The following is a 14,608-nucleotide window of genomic DNA, read 5'->3' as shown; positions in this document are numbered from 1 at the left end:
CAAAGGAGAGTGGAATGGTACTATCATGAGTTTAATACCATGGGTTTACGGCCAAAGGAAGTTTACGGCCGTAAACTCATGGTCAAACATGCATAAGTGTGTGTTTGAAGGCTAGGGAAGTTTTAGGGACTTTTGCTCTACACAAGGATGAGAAAGACCAACCCAATGGAGGCTTTTGATGAGTTTATGGCCTAAAGGAGTTTACAGTCGTAAACTCATGGTCATTATGCATTTGAGAGTAGTTTAAGGTCCTATTCCCATCAATGAAGGGTTCTAGGTCACAAGCTTTGCATCTAGGAGGGTTTATGGCCAAAATGGCACCCTTAAAGGGGTTTACGGCCATGGGAGATGGCTTGGCCGTAAACTCCTTTTGTTCTTGTGTTTTTGATGTTTTCAAGGCTCTAAGCATGAGTCCTAACTAGATATCAAGTGTAGGGAAGAGTACTTACGATATAGAGGCTTGAAATGGTGATTAAGGTCCAAGAACACTAGTGTGTGTTCTTGGTGTTCTTGGTGTTTCTTGAAGATCTAAGAAAAGATGATTTTTATGGATGAAGCTAGATTAAGAGATGTATCAACTAATCAAGGAAGAACACTTACAACTTTTGAAGATCTAGGATGAAAATCGGGATGATAGTTGAGAGAGAAATCAAGTTTCTTGAGGTGGAAATGAGATAATGAATGAAAAGTGAAGGAAATGAGTCTTTAAGGGGGAGTTTACGGTCCACCTTGAGTTTACGGCCGTAAACTCAAGTGTTGTGGCCGCGAACTCTTTTTGATGAGGGTAAGGCTTGATTTATTGAACAGTGTCTCTAGCAGGTACATTCTAACACTCATTCCTTAAGTGTACTAGGCTCAAAACTCCTTAGAATGACCTTTAACCAGGCTAGAACTCATTACCAATGAGTCTGACACTCAGTTGAGTTGACTGACTGAGCTTTCAAAGCAAAAAAATTTCGGGTTGTCACATCATCCCCCCGTTAGATGGAATTTCGTCCCGAAATTAGCTTTCTTACTGCACTACTGGGGGCGCTCCTCTGATTTGTAGAATACCCACTCGTAGACCTGGAAACTTTGCCCTGGTGTTCATGATAGGATTCGTACTTGGTCCATCTATCATTACCTCGTGTATACAAGTCGTACATAATTAGGATTAGTAAGACGGTCGGATGTGCGACTCTGCCCCAGGTCCACAACCAAACAAGGAACAGGAGATAGGGTGAAAACACACATACTAAATCTGCGTAATCATAATCATATACCACCCTCGCGTATACACTGAATAGGGATAGGCGGGCTGTATTCGTCCTTAGCCTTTGTGCTTGAACTTGGTCTGCTGGACGAGTGGTATTTCGTGACGGTCTGAGGACATCTGACGATAAGGCTTCGGAGGACAAAGTATTCTTCGCATGAGTACTTCGGGGTTTAGAATACGAAAGATAAAATTGAGGTTTAGGTCGGACTGTCGATACGAATGACGAAAGTTCTGAGAACTTGCCGATCGAGGCGATAGAAACATATGAACTTAGTATGGTGAGGACCACGCCAATTCATGACGAATGATAGTAACGAACTCTTTACTGAACAAAGTTTTGACCAATTTGAAAGAAATGTATGTTATACGATGATGTATCCCTAGTGTATTCGACAATGTACTTTTTGTGTGTTCCAGTGCTTTCTGTTTTCCCTTTGATGTTAACACTCCTACGTATCGTACCGCTATGTGCGCATACATACAAATGAAAGTGCTTTGATAACTGGTGATGATACTTTATATCATGATCCTCCTTGGTACCACTACGATCATGTGTCATATACAAGTTATGGATAATTAAGATGAATAAGACAGTCGACTGAGTAACTCTGCCTCAAATCCTCAACCAAATAAGGAACAGGGATTAAGGCGGAATAACTCACTCTAAGCCTGCAGCCTCTTAGTTATTCACAACCATGATGTATATGATACACCATCATAGCTTCTCTAAACGGATCTTTTAGTTCTCTTGAATATTGTGATCTATTTCAATATGTGAGTTATTATAATTACTTTTTAAGTGTTTTCCCCAAGTTTTAATCTTATATAAATATTAATTAATTAATTTTTAAAGTAATTACCATTTCGAAAAAATGTACCACTGCTCGCTGACGACTCCGGGGTAGATTCTCCGGCGGTGATCATCAGAACTCGTCCATCAGCTCATGAGTTCTTTGCTATCGGGCAGTCCCTCTGATTGTATCCAGGCTCACCACAGCCATAACAGGCTTGGTTTTCTTCAGCTCCGGGGACTTGGGAGATCGGTTGAGCCGGTGCCCTGCAGAAACGGATTGTGTGTCCCTTTCTGTGGCAGTTCAGACACTGCATTTCCCGGCATACTCCGGTGTGGTGATAGTTGCACTTTCCACACTTCGGGAGGGTTCCAGCATATCGACTGGCATGTGCTGGAGCAGCATGCATTGTAGCGACGTACATAGTACTCGCTTGTTTCTCTTGCGGGGTGTCCTGTGTTGTTCGCTTCTTCTTCCTCTTGTTCCCCGACTTCTGATTATAGTCCTTTCCCTTTGATGGCTCGAGAATGAGGACTCCTACACCATGGCGGACTCCATGGTCAATGAGTCGTTGGGCCAAGCGTTTGGCACTATCAAATGTGGCTGGGTTAGAAGACAAGACATATCCTTGGGTCGGAGCAGTCAGACCCTAAATGTATTGTTCTATCTTCTTGCTCTCCGGGGTAACCATCCCGGGGCATAGTGCTGCCAGGTCGCTAAACCTGTCAGTGTAGGCCACTATGTCTGAGCCGACCATCTTGAGCTCCCATAGTTCTTGTTCCAGTTTTTGTACTTCGCCCCTTGGGCAGTACTCTTCCATCATTAACTCTTTTAGGTTTCCCCAACCTATTGAGTTAGCCACTGATAGGGTCAGTGACTTAACATGGCTGTTCCACCATGTCAGGGCTATGTTGGAGAAGGTGCAGGCAGCAAACTTCACTTTGCTCCCTTCTGGGCACGAACAGATTTCGAAGACCGAATCTGTTTTCTCGAACCATCGCATTAGAGCGATGACTCCACCATTTCCATTAAAGGAAAGGGGTTTGCAGTTGGTGAAGTCCTTGTAGGAGCACTCTCTCGAGCGCACAGGGACCTCACCTTGAGTAGAATGAACAGGTGTTCCACCTCTGTTGGAATTGGTAGGATGATATTGAGCCATGGCTGTTGCCACAGCCGCAGCTACTGCATCATTTAGAGTTGCCGTATCGATTTGTGGAGGAGGCATATTTGCTAAAAGAGTACAAAGATGAGATGGGAATAAGTCTATAGCAGTGGAGATAATCCGAAAGCTGAAAGACAAGGTTATCCTAGTTCTGAGTGTATCTGATCCTGACTTCCATAGGGTTCTGGAAACAATTCATAAAAAGTCTATACTACATAAACTTTATGAATTAGAAATGGCTATCCTCGAATGAATATCTGTTACCTGAATAACTGTTACCAGTTGCATGTAAGAAAATAATCCTAACACATAATGTGAGCAGTGTCTCAACGCTCATTAAGTTAACCAAGATTATTATTTATTAGTGTGACTCATAAGACGTTTTGGTTACTTCGGTTGATCCTTCTTTGAAAGCTCCTCATGAACTTGCTCTCGTTTCCTCCTGACTCTTCTGTTGTCTACTATGAGGAAGTGGTTACATCTATCTGGGTTTGTCGTGCGAGAATGGACGTGACTAAAGAATCTATGAGATTTAAGGTAAATTTATGGGGTGATCCTTACAGAGTCCCCCTATAATTGCACAAGGTATACAAGTTGTATATAATTCAAGATTAAATAGACCTTCGAATAAATGATCCTACTTCAAAACCACAACCATAAGAGGAATGGGTAGTGAAGCGTAGATCACAAATTCTAAGTCTATAAGATCTCAATTATATAAAACTTTAAGAGTATACATTTCAAGATTATAGACCTATCCGTAAGGGTCTTTTAAGTTATCACATAAGTTGTTTACATGGCCTAAAATACTCCTATAGTACTTTAATGTAATGTACTTGATCTAGAATTCTCTTGACTGGTGTTTAGATAAGTTTTAAGACTGTTGCAACACCACATCACTCCCAAACACATGTCGGTCACATCTCGAATGAATATAGTTGATCAGGCTATATTGATCCTAGCTATGATTACATAACTGTTTAGGTTTTACGACAGTGCTCAACCTTTAAATACTTTAGTTCTGTTCTTCTTGTGATACTTGGTCTACATGTATAAGCAAGCAGGTATATTTTTATAACTTATCGTTATACTCTTAAAGTATATCATTATCCAGAGCACTTAAGCCCCATTGTATTTATAGTTGTATATCTTTTATCGGTTGATATACTTAGTTCACTATAAACAATGCTCTGATACCAATCTGTCACACCCCAAAACCGGAACGGCGGAAACGTTCGGGGGTGGAGGACGTCATGTTTACTATCACAAGATATGCATTATAGTAAGCAAGTAATGAACAACCATTTCATTAGAAAGAAAGTGTTTACAATGCGTGTGTTCACAAAACATAGAATTCATAAGCAAATAACAAAACAAGACTTGAAGCTATTATGCTCCATCTTCTGAATTCCCAGCACGAGTACCTGTCTATTAGTCTCCTGAGAATACAAGTTATTTGAAAGAGTTGATCAGCAATTAAGCTGGTGAGTTCATAAGATTTTAGTGATGTAAGTAAGTTGTAAAATGTTGTTGTAAAATGTAGTTGAAAATGTAGTTGAAAGATGTAGTAAGTTGTAAGTTCTGTTTAGAAAAGTTCGTCTGTTCCTCTAGAAAATCCTATATTTCCTATTTTAATGAAAGATAAGTAAAAATGACTTTACAACCCTTTCTATGAGTACTAAATGGATACAAGTTATATAAGACTCAGAGTAAACAAACAATCGATTGTGCGCATCTGCCCTAAGGCGGAAAGCACACATCCCATTGTTTGTTTGATCATTGTGGTATATAACCCTGGTGTATTCACTTGTTACTCATGGAGTTAATTGTAATGGTTCCTTTATATTTAATGAAAAGATTGTTTAAGAAAACCCTTATTTCTTATAATAAAATGGTGACCACGGTGATTACTTCTATAATCACTTAGTTTATACTGCATATATATGATCTAATATCGGATAGAAAGTTAATTGGGTGAATCTGCCCTAAGCCCACAACCAAACGAGGAACAGGAAGTAAGGCGGAAAGCACACATCCAACTACCTATTGGGTATTAATTATATATAACCATGATGTATAAACTAAAGTGTTATAGAGTTAATCACCTAAGGTCCTTTAAGTTTATACTAGTTTAATAAAATGGATTAAACCCTTTACTGGTAAGTTTCTAGTTTTGTATACCAAAAGTTCTGATTTGGAAAGTATGTTTTGTACTAGAAAACTGTGCATTGACTCTGTGTCCTATGACTTTACCCATACCTGGTACCCTTATGATGACTTAATGTATACTGAGCATATATATACCTAGAATCGAATAGAAAATAGACTGGGTGAATTCGTTCCAAGCCCACAACCAAACAAGGAACAGGAAATGAAGCGGAGAGCACACATCCTATTACCTGTCGGATCCTATTAATATATATATATATATATATATATATATATATATATATATATCCTTTGATGTATACATTAAGGAGTCATAAGATTAGCATTATGGTCCTCTCTACTAAACGTAGCCTTCTACCAAGGCATCTAATGTTATGTGTGTTTGTTTCTTGCATGAGTTGTGTATTTTCCCAAGTGAGACTATCATTAACCAAAAATATAGTTTTTACATTACTGTTTATTGTGAGAAGATCACAATGTGAATGAAATGGGGAAATAATAAAGTATTATAGTGTTGTATTATAGTAACTACTATTGTACTTTCTACCTTAAATCAATTGTTATTTAAGGTATAATGTGATATGATTGTACCATACTATCGACTAATAACACGACGATGAAAGACGTCAGAAGAAATGACATTTGGCACCCGTAGACTTGCAAGTCCCACTGTAGCGAACAGCAAGGTGTAGGATAGTCAATCCAGTATATGATTATACCCAAATTCACGCTCTCCCTCTAGGAGATTCTGGCTACAAATCGAGCCATGACAGGTGATGCCATGCCCCAAACGATGGTTCACATTTATGTTATTGTATACTTGTATATGTAATGTATGTACTAGTTGTATTGTGTGTTCTCTCTGTCTAGTATGTAGTATGTTCTGTTTGTTTCTCATCATAATATGCTTTGACTCATGTATGAACTGACTCTTTGTATGCTTCATTGTACTAGAAGTAATGAATAGTATCTTCCTAAACTATACCTATTATAGTTTACTAATGTTTTACTTGAACTGTTATTGAAAAGACTCATTTATCTACTAAGTTATGCTTGTACTTTAAAAACGGATTTTTTGTAAAACTATAAAGTAACATAACTTTAAAAGAGTTTTTGAAATGTTTTGATCACTTATAAAAGATATAAGCAATCTTTTAAAAGATGTTCATAACAAACAATTACACAATTATCATTGTGTTCAACTTGTATTCCCCCCCTTAAAAGCATTTAAAATAGTTAAAAGATTTATTACGGGGTATGAACTCACCTGATGTGGGTGATTCAACGAATACGCGTGCAAGGATGAGAAGTTCCACGAATGAAGTCCCGAGACACAACAAGTCCTAAATGACATATATTGACATATATTGGCATGAATATAGTGTTTATAAGCAACTATATGAAAGGAAACACCTTCCGGGACTAGGAAACACTTTGACCAAGTGTTCGAATCACATGTGATTCATCAAAGGAGAGTGGAATGGTACTATCATGAGTTTACTACTATGGGTTTACGGCCAAAGGGAGTTTACGGCCGTAAACTCATGGTCAAACATGCATAAGTGTGTGTTTGAAGGCTAGGAAAGTTTTAGGGACTTTTGCTGTACACAAGGATGAGAAAGACCAACCCAATGGAGGCTTTTGATGAGTTTACGGCCTAAAGGAGTTTACAGCCGTAAACTCATGGTCATTATGCATTTAAGAGTAGTTTAAGGTCCTATTCCCATCAATGAAGGGTTCTAGGTCACAAGCTTTGCATCTAGGAGGGTTTATGGCCAAAATGGCACCCTTAAAGGAGTTTACAGCCATGGGAGATGGCTTGGCCGTAAACTCCTTTTGTTCTTGTGCTTTTGATGTTTTCAAGGCTCTAAGCATGAGTCCTAACTAGATATCAAGTGTAGGGAAGAGTACTTACGATATAGAGGCTTGAAATGGTGATTAAGGTCCAAGAAAGTGTGTGTTCTTGGTGTTTCTTGAAGATCTAAGAAAAGATGATTTCTATGGATGAAATCAATGGATGAAGCTAGATTAAGAGATGTATCAACTAATCAAGGAAGAACACTTACAACTTTTGAAGATCTAGGATGAAAATCGGGATGATAGTTGAGAGAGAAATCAAGTTTCTTGAGGTGGAAATGAGATAATGAATGAAAAGTGAAAGAAATGAGTCTTTAAGGGGGATTTTACGGCCCACCTTGAGTTTACGGCCGTAAACTCAAGTGTTGTGGCCGTGAACTCTTTTTGATGAGGGTAAGGCTTGATTTGTTGAACAGTGTCTCTAGCAGGTACATTCTAACACTCATTCCTTAAGTGTACTAGACTCAAAACTCCTTAGAATGACCTTTAACCAGGCTAGAACTCATTATCAATGAGTCTGACACTCAGTTGAGTTGACTGACTGAGCTTTCAAAGCAAAAAATTTTCGGGTTGTGACATTTGGCAAGGCCGTCCCATGCATGCAAGGATGTATGCGCGTAAGTATGCCCAGCGTAAACTGGGGTACGCCCAGCGTAGTGCTGATTAAGTGAAACGCGAGACTTAGAGCAGTACGGCCAGCGTACAAAAACTATGCGTAACGAAGTGTGCTGAGCTCCAAAACCCTAATTTTTAGGGTTGGTTCACTATTTAAGCTCCTTAAGTCCATGGTGTGAGCCTCTCTTTCATCCTCCAGTGTCTTAAACCCTAAATATCGAGCTATAGTTGCATCCAAGAGTTTTGTGAGCCTTGTAAGTGCATTTTGGTGGATTATAGTGTATTTCAAGGAGTGGGAGCTTGGTACAAGGTAGTAGGGATGAAAGTGGGTCTAAACCCGGACCGGTTGGACCCGGACCCGGAAAATCCAGAACCGGTTAACAACCTGAAACCGGACCGGTATATAGGAACCGGTTCCGGTTCGGTTCCGGGTGCGGTTCCGGGTAAAGTGGGTCTAGAACCGGAAAATCCAGAAACATCAAAGTGGGTAGGTTGGAACCGGATAAAGTGGGTTTAGAACCGGAAAACCCGGAAAAACCAGAATTTTTTGGTAATTACTACTACTTAGTGGGTTGAACTTTGAAAATTTTCATATTGATATCCCGACTTTGGGAGATTGTAACTCATTGAATATGAAACAAAAATTAACAAACTTATAGTCTAAAATCATGTACAAACTCTAAAATACACTCTGGAAAAAACCGCATGTCAATCCGATTTTAAACGAATGTGATATGCATGTGTTAACATTTTCACATAATACAAAGTACAAAAACAAATAGCTAAAAAGTTTAAAATTTTTAGTTTTGATATCCCGAATTCAGAGGACTGTAAATCATTGAATGTTAAACCAAAAATAACAAAATTATAGTCTAAACTCATGTACAAACTGTAAACTACAAGTTGGAAAAAACCACATGTCAATCCAACTTCAAACGAATTAGATATGCATGTTTTAAAACTTTCACCGAATACAAAAAAAACGGAAAAATTAAAAACTTCCAGCTTTGATATCTTGACTTTGGGGGACTGTAAGTCAATGAATATAACACTAAAAATGGTAATTTTATAGTCTAAAATCATGTACAAAGTCTAAACTACATGTTGGAAAAAACCGTATGTCAATCAGAGTTGAAACGAACGAGATATGCATCTTTTAAACGTTTCACAAAAACCCGGTTCCGGCCCTAAAAGTGGTTCCGGTTCCAAACACCGGTTCCGGTTTTTAGACCCGGTTTACCCGGACCCGATGAAACCAAACCCGGATTACCCGGAACCCGGATAAAGCCAATTTTTAAACCCGGAACCGGAACCGGTTCTATATATTCTGGCTCTAACGGTTCCGGTTCCGGTCTGATTCCGGTTCCGGTTCGGTTTTCCGATTCTAAATCTCATCCCTACAAGGTAGTAATTCAAAGAAAGGCTTGTGGATCTGGACTATTTGCTACATTCTTAGCTCATAAAAGGTAAAAAGTTCTTAACTTGCCTATTAGAAGTTGAGATCTAAGATTATGTGGGTTTTGGTACCATTTTGACCTCAAGAGTGAGATCTAGTGGTTGGGCACCACTCCAGAAGCTTTGAGTTGCCACTCTTGGCAGATCTAAGGTTACAAGTTTATAAAAATGTTTGTTTGATACTTAGTTGAGGTCCATGCATATTCTTGTTGGGTTTTAATGGATTAAATTGGTGATTGGGTCCCATTGAGTCATGTAAATGCATAATGTTGCCGACCTTATGCATTAAGAGCTTAGTTGGAAGGTATCCAGAGGTTTTGAAGGAAGGACTTAACAGATTAAGCCCTAATATGAGTTTTGGAGAAATAGCAGGTACGCCCCGCGTAAGTTCATGTATGCCCCGCATACTGATTTGAGGCCCCGATCTGTATCTTCGAGTACGCTGAGCGTACCTAGGGGTACGCCCCACGTACGTTCAACTGTGGACTTTTGGGTTTGTTCTCGTTTGGGCTTCGGGCTTGGGTTTGGGCTTTGTGTGTTGGGCTTATTGGTCAAAGGAATTTTATAGCCTTGAACTCTTGTTTGGGCATGTCTAATTGGGCCAAGGTTTTGTATTGGGCCTAATGGTTTTGGACTTTGGTGGGCCCAATGGGCTTTGTGTCTTTGGGCCATCGAAGAATTATTATTGGACCAGGAATTGTTGGGATTTTGGGTAAGGCCCATATGGGTTGGGCCCAATTTGGAAAATTGGGCCATTAATGTGTTTTTATGGATCTTATAGTTTTGGGCCTTGTTGGTTTTGGGCTTGGGACTTGGTTGTAAGTCTTGTTGGGCTAGGGGTAGAATGGTCATTTTACCCCAAGTTTGGATTATGGATCATGGGTTGGAACCCAATTGCTAATTGGGTGATATTTTGGTATTGATAGCTCGGGAAGGCGTCAAAGCAGCAACTAGGGATTTCTTTCAGTAAGCTTCTGCATTCGAGGTGAGTCTCCCTTCGTAGAATATGTGGGTCGAAGGCACCAAGGCCGACCCACTTGTATGTTATAGTATGATGATTGTCTGCATGATAATTGTCAGTTGTGCATGTATTGCTTGATGCTTTCGGTATGATATTATGTGGTAGTGGTAGCGGTGAAATAGACCTGGTATCCGGTTGAAATAGATCGAAGGGGTAGGTCGGGCGCCCAGATATGTCTGACAATATGTATAGTATGATATTATGTGGTAGTGGTAGGGGTGAAATAATCTTCGTAATCGGTTGGAATAAACCGAAGGGTAGGTCGGGCACCCATATATGCCTGACAAGGATAGGTCGAGCACCCAGATATGCTCGACAATATCCGGTTGAAATAGACCGAAGGGGTAGGTCGGGCACCCAGATATGTCTGACAGTATGTTTGTATTATATGTGGTATTTGGGAAACTCACTAAGCTTTGTGCTTATGATTTTCAGTTTTTGTTTCAGGTACTCTAGTTTTCAAATGAAAGAGCTCGGGACGATCGCAGCGCATACACACGTGCTTTCCGCAATATATGATCTTTGGGATTAGACTCTGATATTTGTTTTGACTGAAATGTCTTTCAATGTCTTGAACAAAGTTACATTAGTGTTTTGGTTATAATAAAAATAAATTTTTTTTACTTTGGATTTTAGGGGTCATTACATTTAATGTGGTTTTGGTTTTGAATATCAAAAACTGATATGTGTGTTATTCGATTCGGTTTAGTCAGAAACCACTCTGAAATGCACCATGCTCACCCTAATAAAAAGTGAGGATAATATTTAAACTACTCATAAATTAAAATATTGTTAATAAAAATAACTTATTTTTTTGGTAAATTAGCAAAATAACCAACCATTTTAAACGGGTTATTTCAGATTCGATTTGGGACCATCATATTTAGGTTTTGGTTTCAGTTCTTCGTAAGCTCTTCTCCACCACACTTGGAATTGTCAAAGTCTTGATCAAAGTGTCATTCATACACAACAACAGTTGCATTCTTTGTTGCATCCAAGAAAAGATCTAAAAGACATGAATGTCATCTTCATCAAATATAACCCTAGAAAGCTAGTCCAACAAACGAGACTCAAAATTACATAACCAACGTGTCAAAATGAAAAAGTTGGTCAAAAGGGTCAAAATACGCCCAAAATACATAAAAGAACTTGTACTCTCAGGCTAGGGGGTGGTAACACTCTTAGCACATTGTCACATTTTGTGTCTCATGCCATTTTTCTCTTTTAGCACCTAATTTGGAGTGGTAGCACTCCTAACATTCATTTTTTTTTAAATGAAGAAAATAGGTTTAAAGAATTAAATGGTGGTCAATGATCCCATCAATCCCCCTTCATCCAATCACAAGTCAAACAAACATTCTCTCTCATCTCGTTTCGTCTGTAGCAAGGCAACCATGGCGAGCCCCCTAGCGAACGCCTGACGGCGGTGTTCCAAATACGTAGTGACCGATGGCGAGCAGCTTTAGCGAATCCACTCCGCCAAGTCTCACTAATTTATCAATTTATCCATTTACTTTATGTCTATTAATTAAAACCACTACATAGTTTTTTTGGCCCTTTATGACAGCCATTTTTGTAGTTACCCGCTTTGGAGGAAAAAGAGCAAATATATGACGTGTTTTTGTGAATGATCATATCTTTGGTCTAGAAAGGAATATTTTTGCCCGGTTTAGAATAAACCCCGTATGTCAAGGAACCGGTTATCCGGTTTAACGTTATCACAACAACGTACAATATCTCAAGCATAAGATACAACAACGAAGGAACACAGATTTTGCATATAAATAGAATATACGCACATGGTATCAGGGTTTTGATCGTAAAGCATTCTCATCTACGTATTTTCTCTCTCTACCTCCCACCGCCTCTCCCTCTCTCTCTAGAATTCTCACCATGCCTCGCAGAAGCTCCGGCGGTAAGTTTTTCTTCCGATCTATGATTTTTATAGCCTAAAATTCTCGATTCTACATTGCTCCAATACTTTGATATCAAATTTGCAAACTCACCGGACTATCGAACATTTCATTTCAATATTAGGGTTTCTAAACCTTCGTTACATTTCCGTGATTGTTCGAATGATTAATTTTGTAATTGAATCTGTATACCTTCATGATTTGATTGGGAAATCGTTGATCTATGGGGCTATGGATATTCGGAATCTGCTTTCTAATATCTAAAGCATCTTACGATGGGAAACTTACAACGATGCTTATTGTATAAGCCCTTTCATAAGATACACAGCGCATGAATCTGCCCAATTTTTGCGTATTTTGCTTATGTTTGGTTATCTTACAGGAAGGTCAGCTAGGGCACCTGCTCGTGCTCCAGCACGCAACCCTCCAGCCCCAGGTAACGCTTTATAGCCATTTTTTCAAACTCCAAAATCAAATTCATATAAATTTGTTTCTTCTTCTTCTTCTTCTTCTTCTTCTTCTGATTAACATCTGCCATTGATGATTGTGGTGTTGCAGCAAGCCGTGCACCCCCTCCTGCTCCTGTTCAGCAGAGTAGCGGTGGTGGGTCGATGCTTGGAGGTATTGGTTCAACTATAGCCCAAGGTACGTTGATCATCAAAGATAGATTGAAATCTTCACACATATAATCAATCATCCATAAGTGTGATAATCTCATAGTCCATGTTCTGAAACTGTGATTATGGCATTATGCATCTTTAGGCATGGCTTTTGGTACTGGAAGTGCTGTTGCTCATAGGGCTGTGGATGCTGTGATGGGTCCTCGTACAATTCAACATGAAGCTGTTGTTGCTGCTGCTACTGATATGCCTACAAACAACCCTGTCTCTGATGCTTGTGGCATGCACACCAAGGCATTCCAAGATGTATGTCTTCTGATTCTCTCCATTTTAGATCTCTTGTTTGTTTGACACTCTATCTTTTGATGATTTCAAATATATACCATTCATGTTTCTTGGTTTTTTTTTGTGCAGTGTATTAACAGCTCTGGGAGTGATATTGGGAAGTGCCAGTTTTACATGGATATGTTGGCTGAATGCAGAAGAAACACAGCTCTGAATGCTTGAGTGTATGCAATTTCACACAACACATTACATTCCGATGAAATGAAACTTTATTTTTTGGGTATTGTTGGAGTGGTTATGAACTTTGGTGGCTAATAAATGATCTTGATGTTCTCTTCATCATGTGATTGTATGATGGGTTAAAAATTAAAACCATGTGGTGTTATAGATATCTTGCTTTCATTTGTATGCATTTGTTCTTCAAACAATCCTCACTTTTTCTTCATACCCCTGACCTTTTTAAAGTGGATTTGATGTTATGGATATCTTGCTTTCATTATATAGCAACCGATATAATATTTCAAAACTATTTTCTATTTTTGATTTGAAACCGGTATAATATAATTGAAATGTTTTTTGTTTTTTAATAATATCAACGTTTTAGTAAGTTTGATATGCTTCATTTTCATCAACTTCTAATAAATATGTTTTTTGCAACCAAATTTTCAACAAAAACGGATCTTTACTCATCATCGTCAAACTAAAGAGATGACACTAAGGTCCCGTTTGATAGTTTCTGTCTTGGAAAGTGCTGTTTGGTAAAGTGTTTTCTGGGAAAGTTTTCTGATTGGGAAAGAAACCATGCTGTTTGATTGTACATCTGATTAACTGTGCTGAATGATGAAAAAAAAAGTAATAATTCAATAAAAAATAAATTTTAAAAAAGTTATTTAAAAAAATTAATAATCCAAGAAAAAAGAAAGAGACGGGGTTTGGTGCATAATTGTCTTTCCCGCCCATTCAGCTAGAAAGATATGATTTTGGGGCTTTCTGGGAAAGACATATCTTACCGGGAAAGACTCATTTTTTGTGCAAATCAAACAGTCTTTCCGGTCCATTCAGCCAGAAAGATCTGTTTGGACCTGGAAAGATGCGTATCAAACGGGACCTAAGCCATATAGAGATTCCAATTTTGCCTTAGACTTGCGCAACTAAATCTTTAGTCGGTTGCCACAATTGATTTAAAAGAAATTAGAAATTCCTTTGAAAACCCACGACAGGTTTGCTCCACCAAACCTTTAGTCGCCCATTTTCTTTTTCTTTTCTTTTATTTTTTGTTTATAACTCTTTTTAGATAAACATCATTTTGTAATTAATTTCGTTTTATTTTTATTATAAAAATAAACAAAATACACTAAAATACGTAATATAATTTTGTCTACAAATACATATCAGTATTGATATATTTTAAGAATTTTTTTAATAGTTTTTTTATATTATCTATATAATCTTAAAAATAATCAAA

The 14,608-nt window shown here is 38.4% G+C and overlaps 1 protein-coding gene across 1 annotated transcript; it reads left to right on the top strand.

Annotated features, from left to right (window-relative positions):
* Positions 1–12,121: 12,121 nt before the first annotated feature.
* LOC145123448 (uncharacterized) lies at positions 12,122–13,482 on the top strand. The gene is made up of 5 exons (XM_079058660.1): positions 12,122–12,240; positions 12,621–12,674; positions 12,797–12,883; positions 13,001–13,164; positions 13,273–13,482. Exons 1-5 carry the CDS (start codon positions 12,219–12,221, stop codon positions 13,363–13,365), a joined length of 420 nt encoding a protein of 139 aa, XP_078914786.1. The 5' UTR covers positions 12,122–12,218; the 3' UTR covers positions 13,366–13,482.
* Positions 13,483–14,608: the final 1,126 nt, after the last annotated feature.

The sequence above is a fragment of the Lactuca virosa genome, chromosome 7 (genome assembly GCF_052849685.1).
Source record: "Lactuca virosa cultivar CGN04683 chromosome 7, Lactuca_virosa_CGN04683_v6, whole genome shotgun sequence".
NCBI classification, from domain to species: domain Eukaryota; kingdom Viridiplantae; phylum Streptophyta; class Magnoliopsida; order Asterales; family Asteraceae; genus Lactuca; species Lactuca virosa.
Note: the sequence above shows the minus strand (reverse complement) of the source record. Positions and strands in the feature narration are given on the sequence as shown.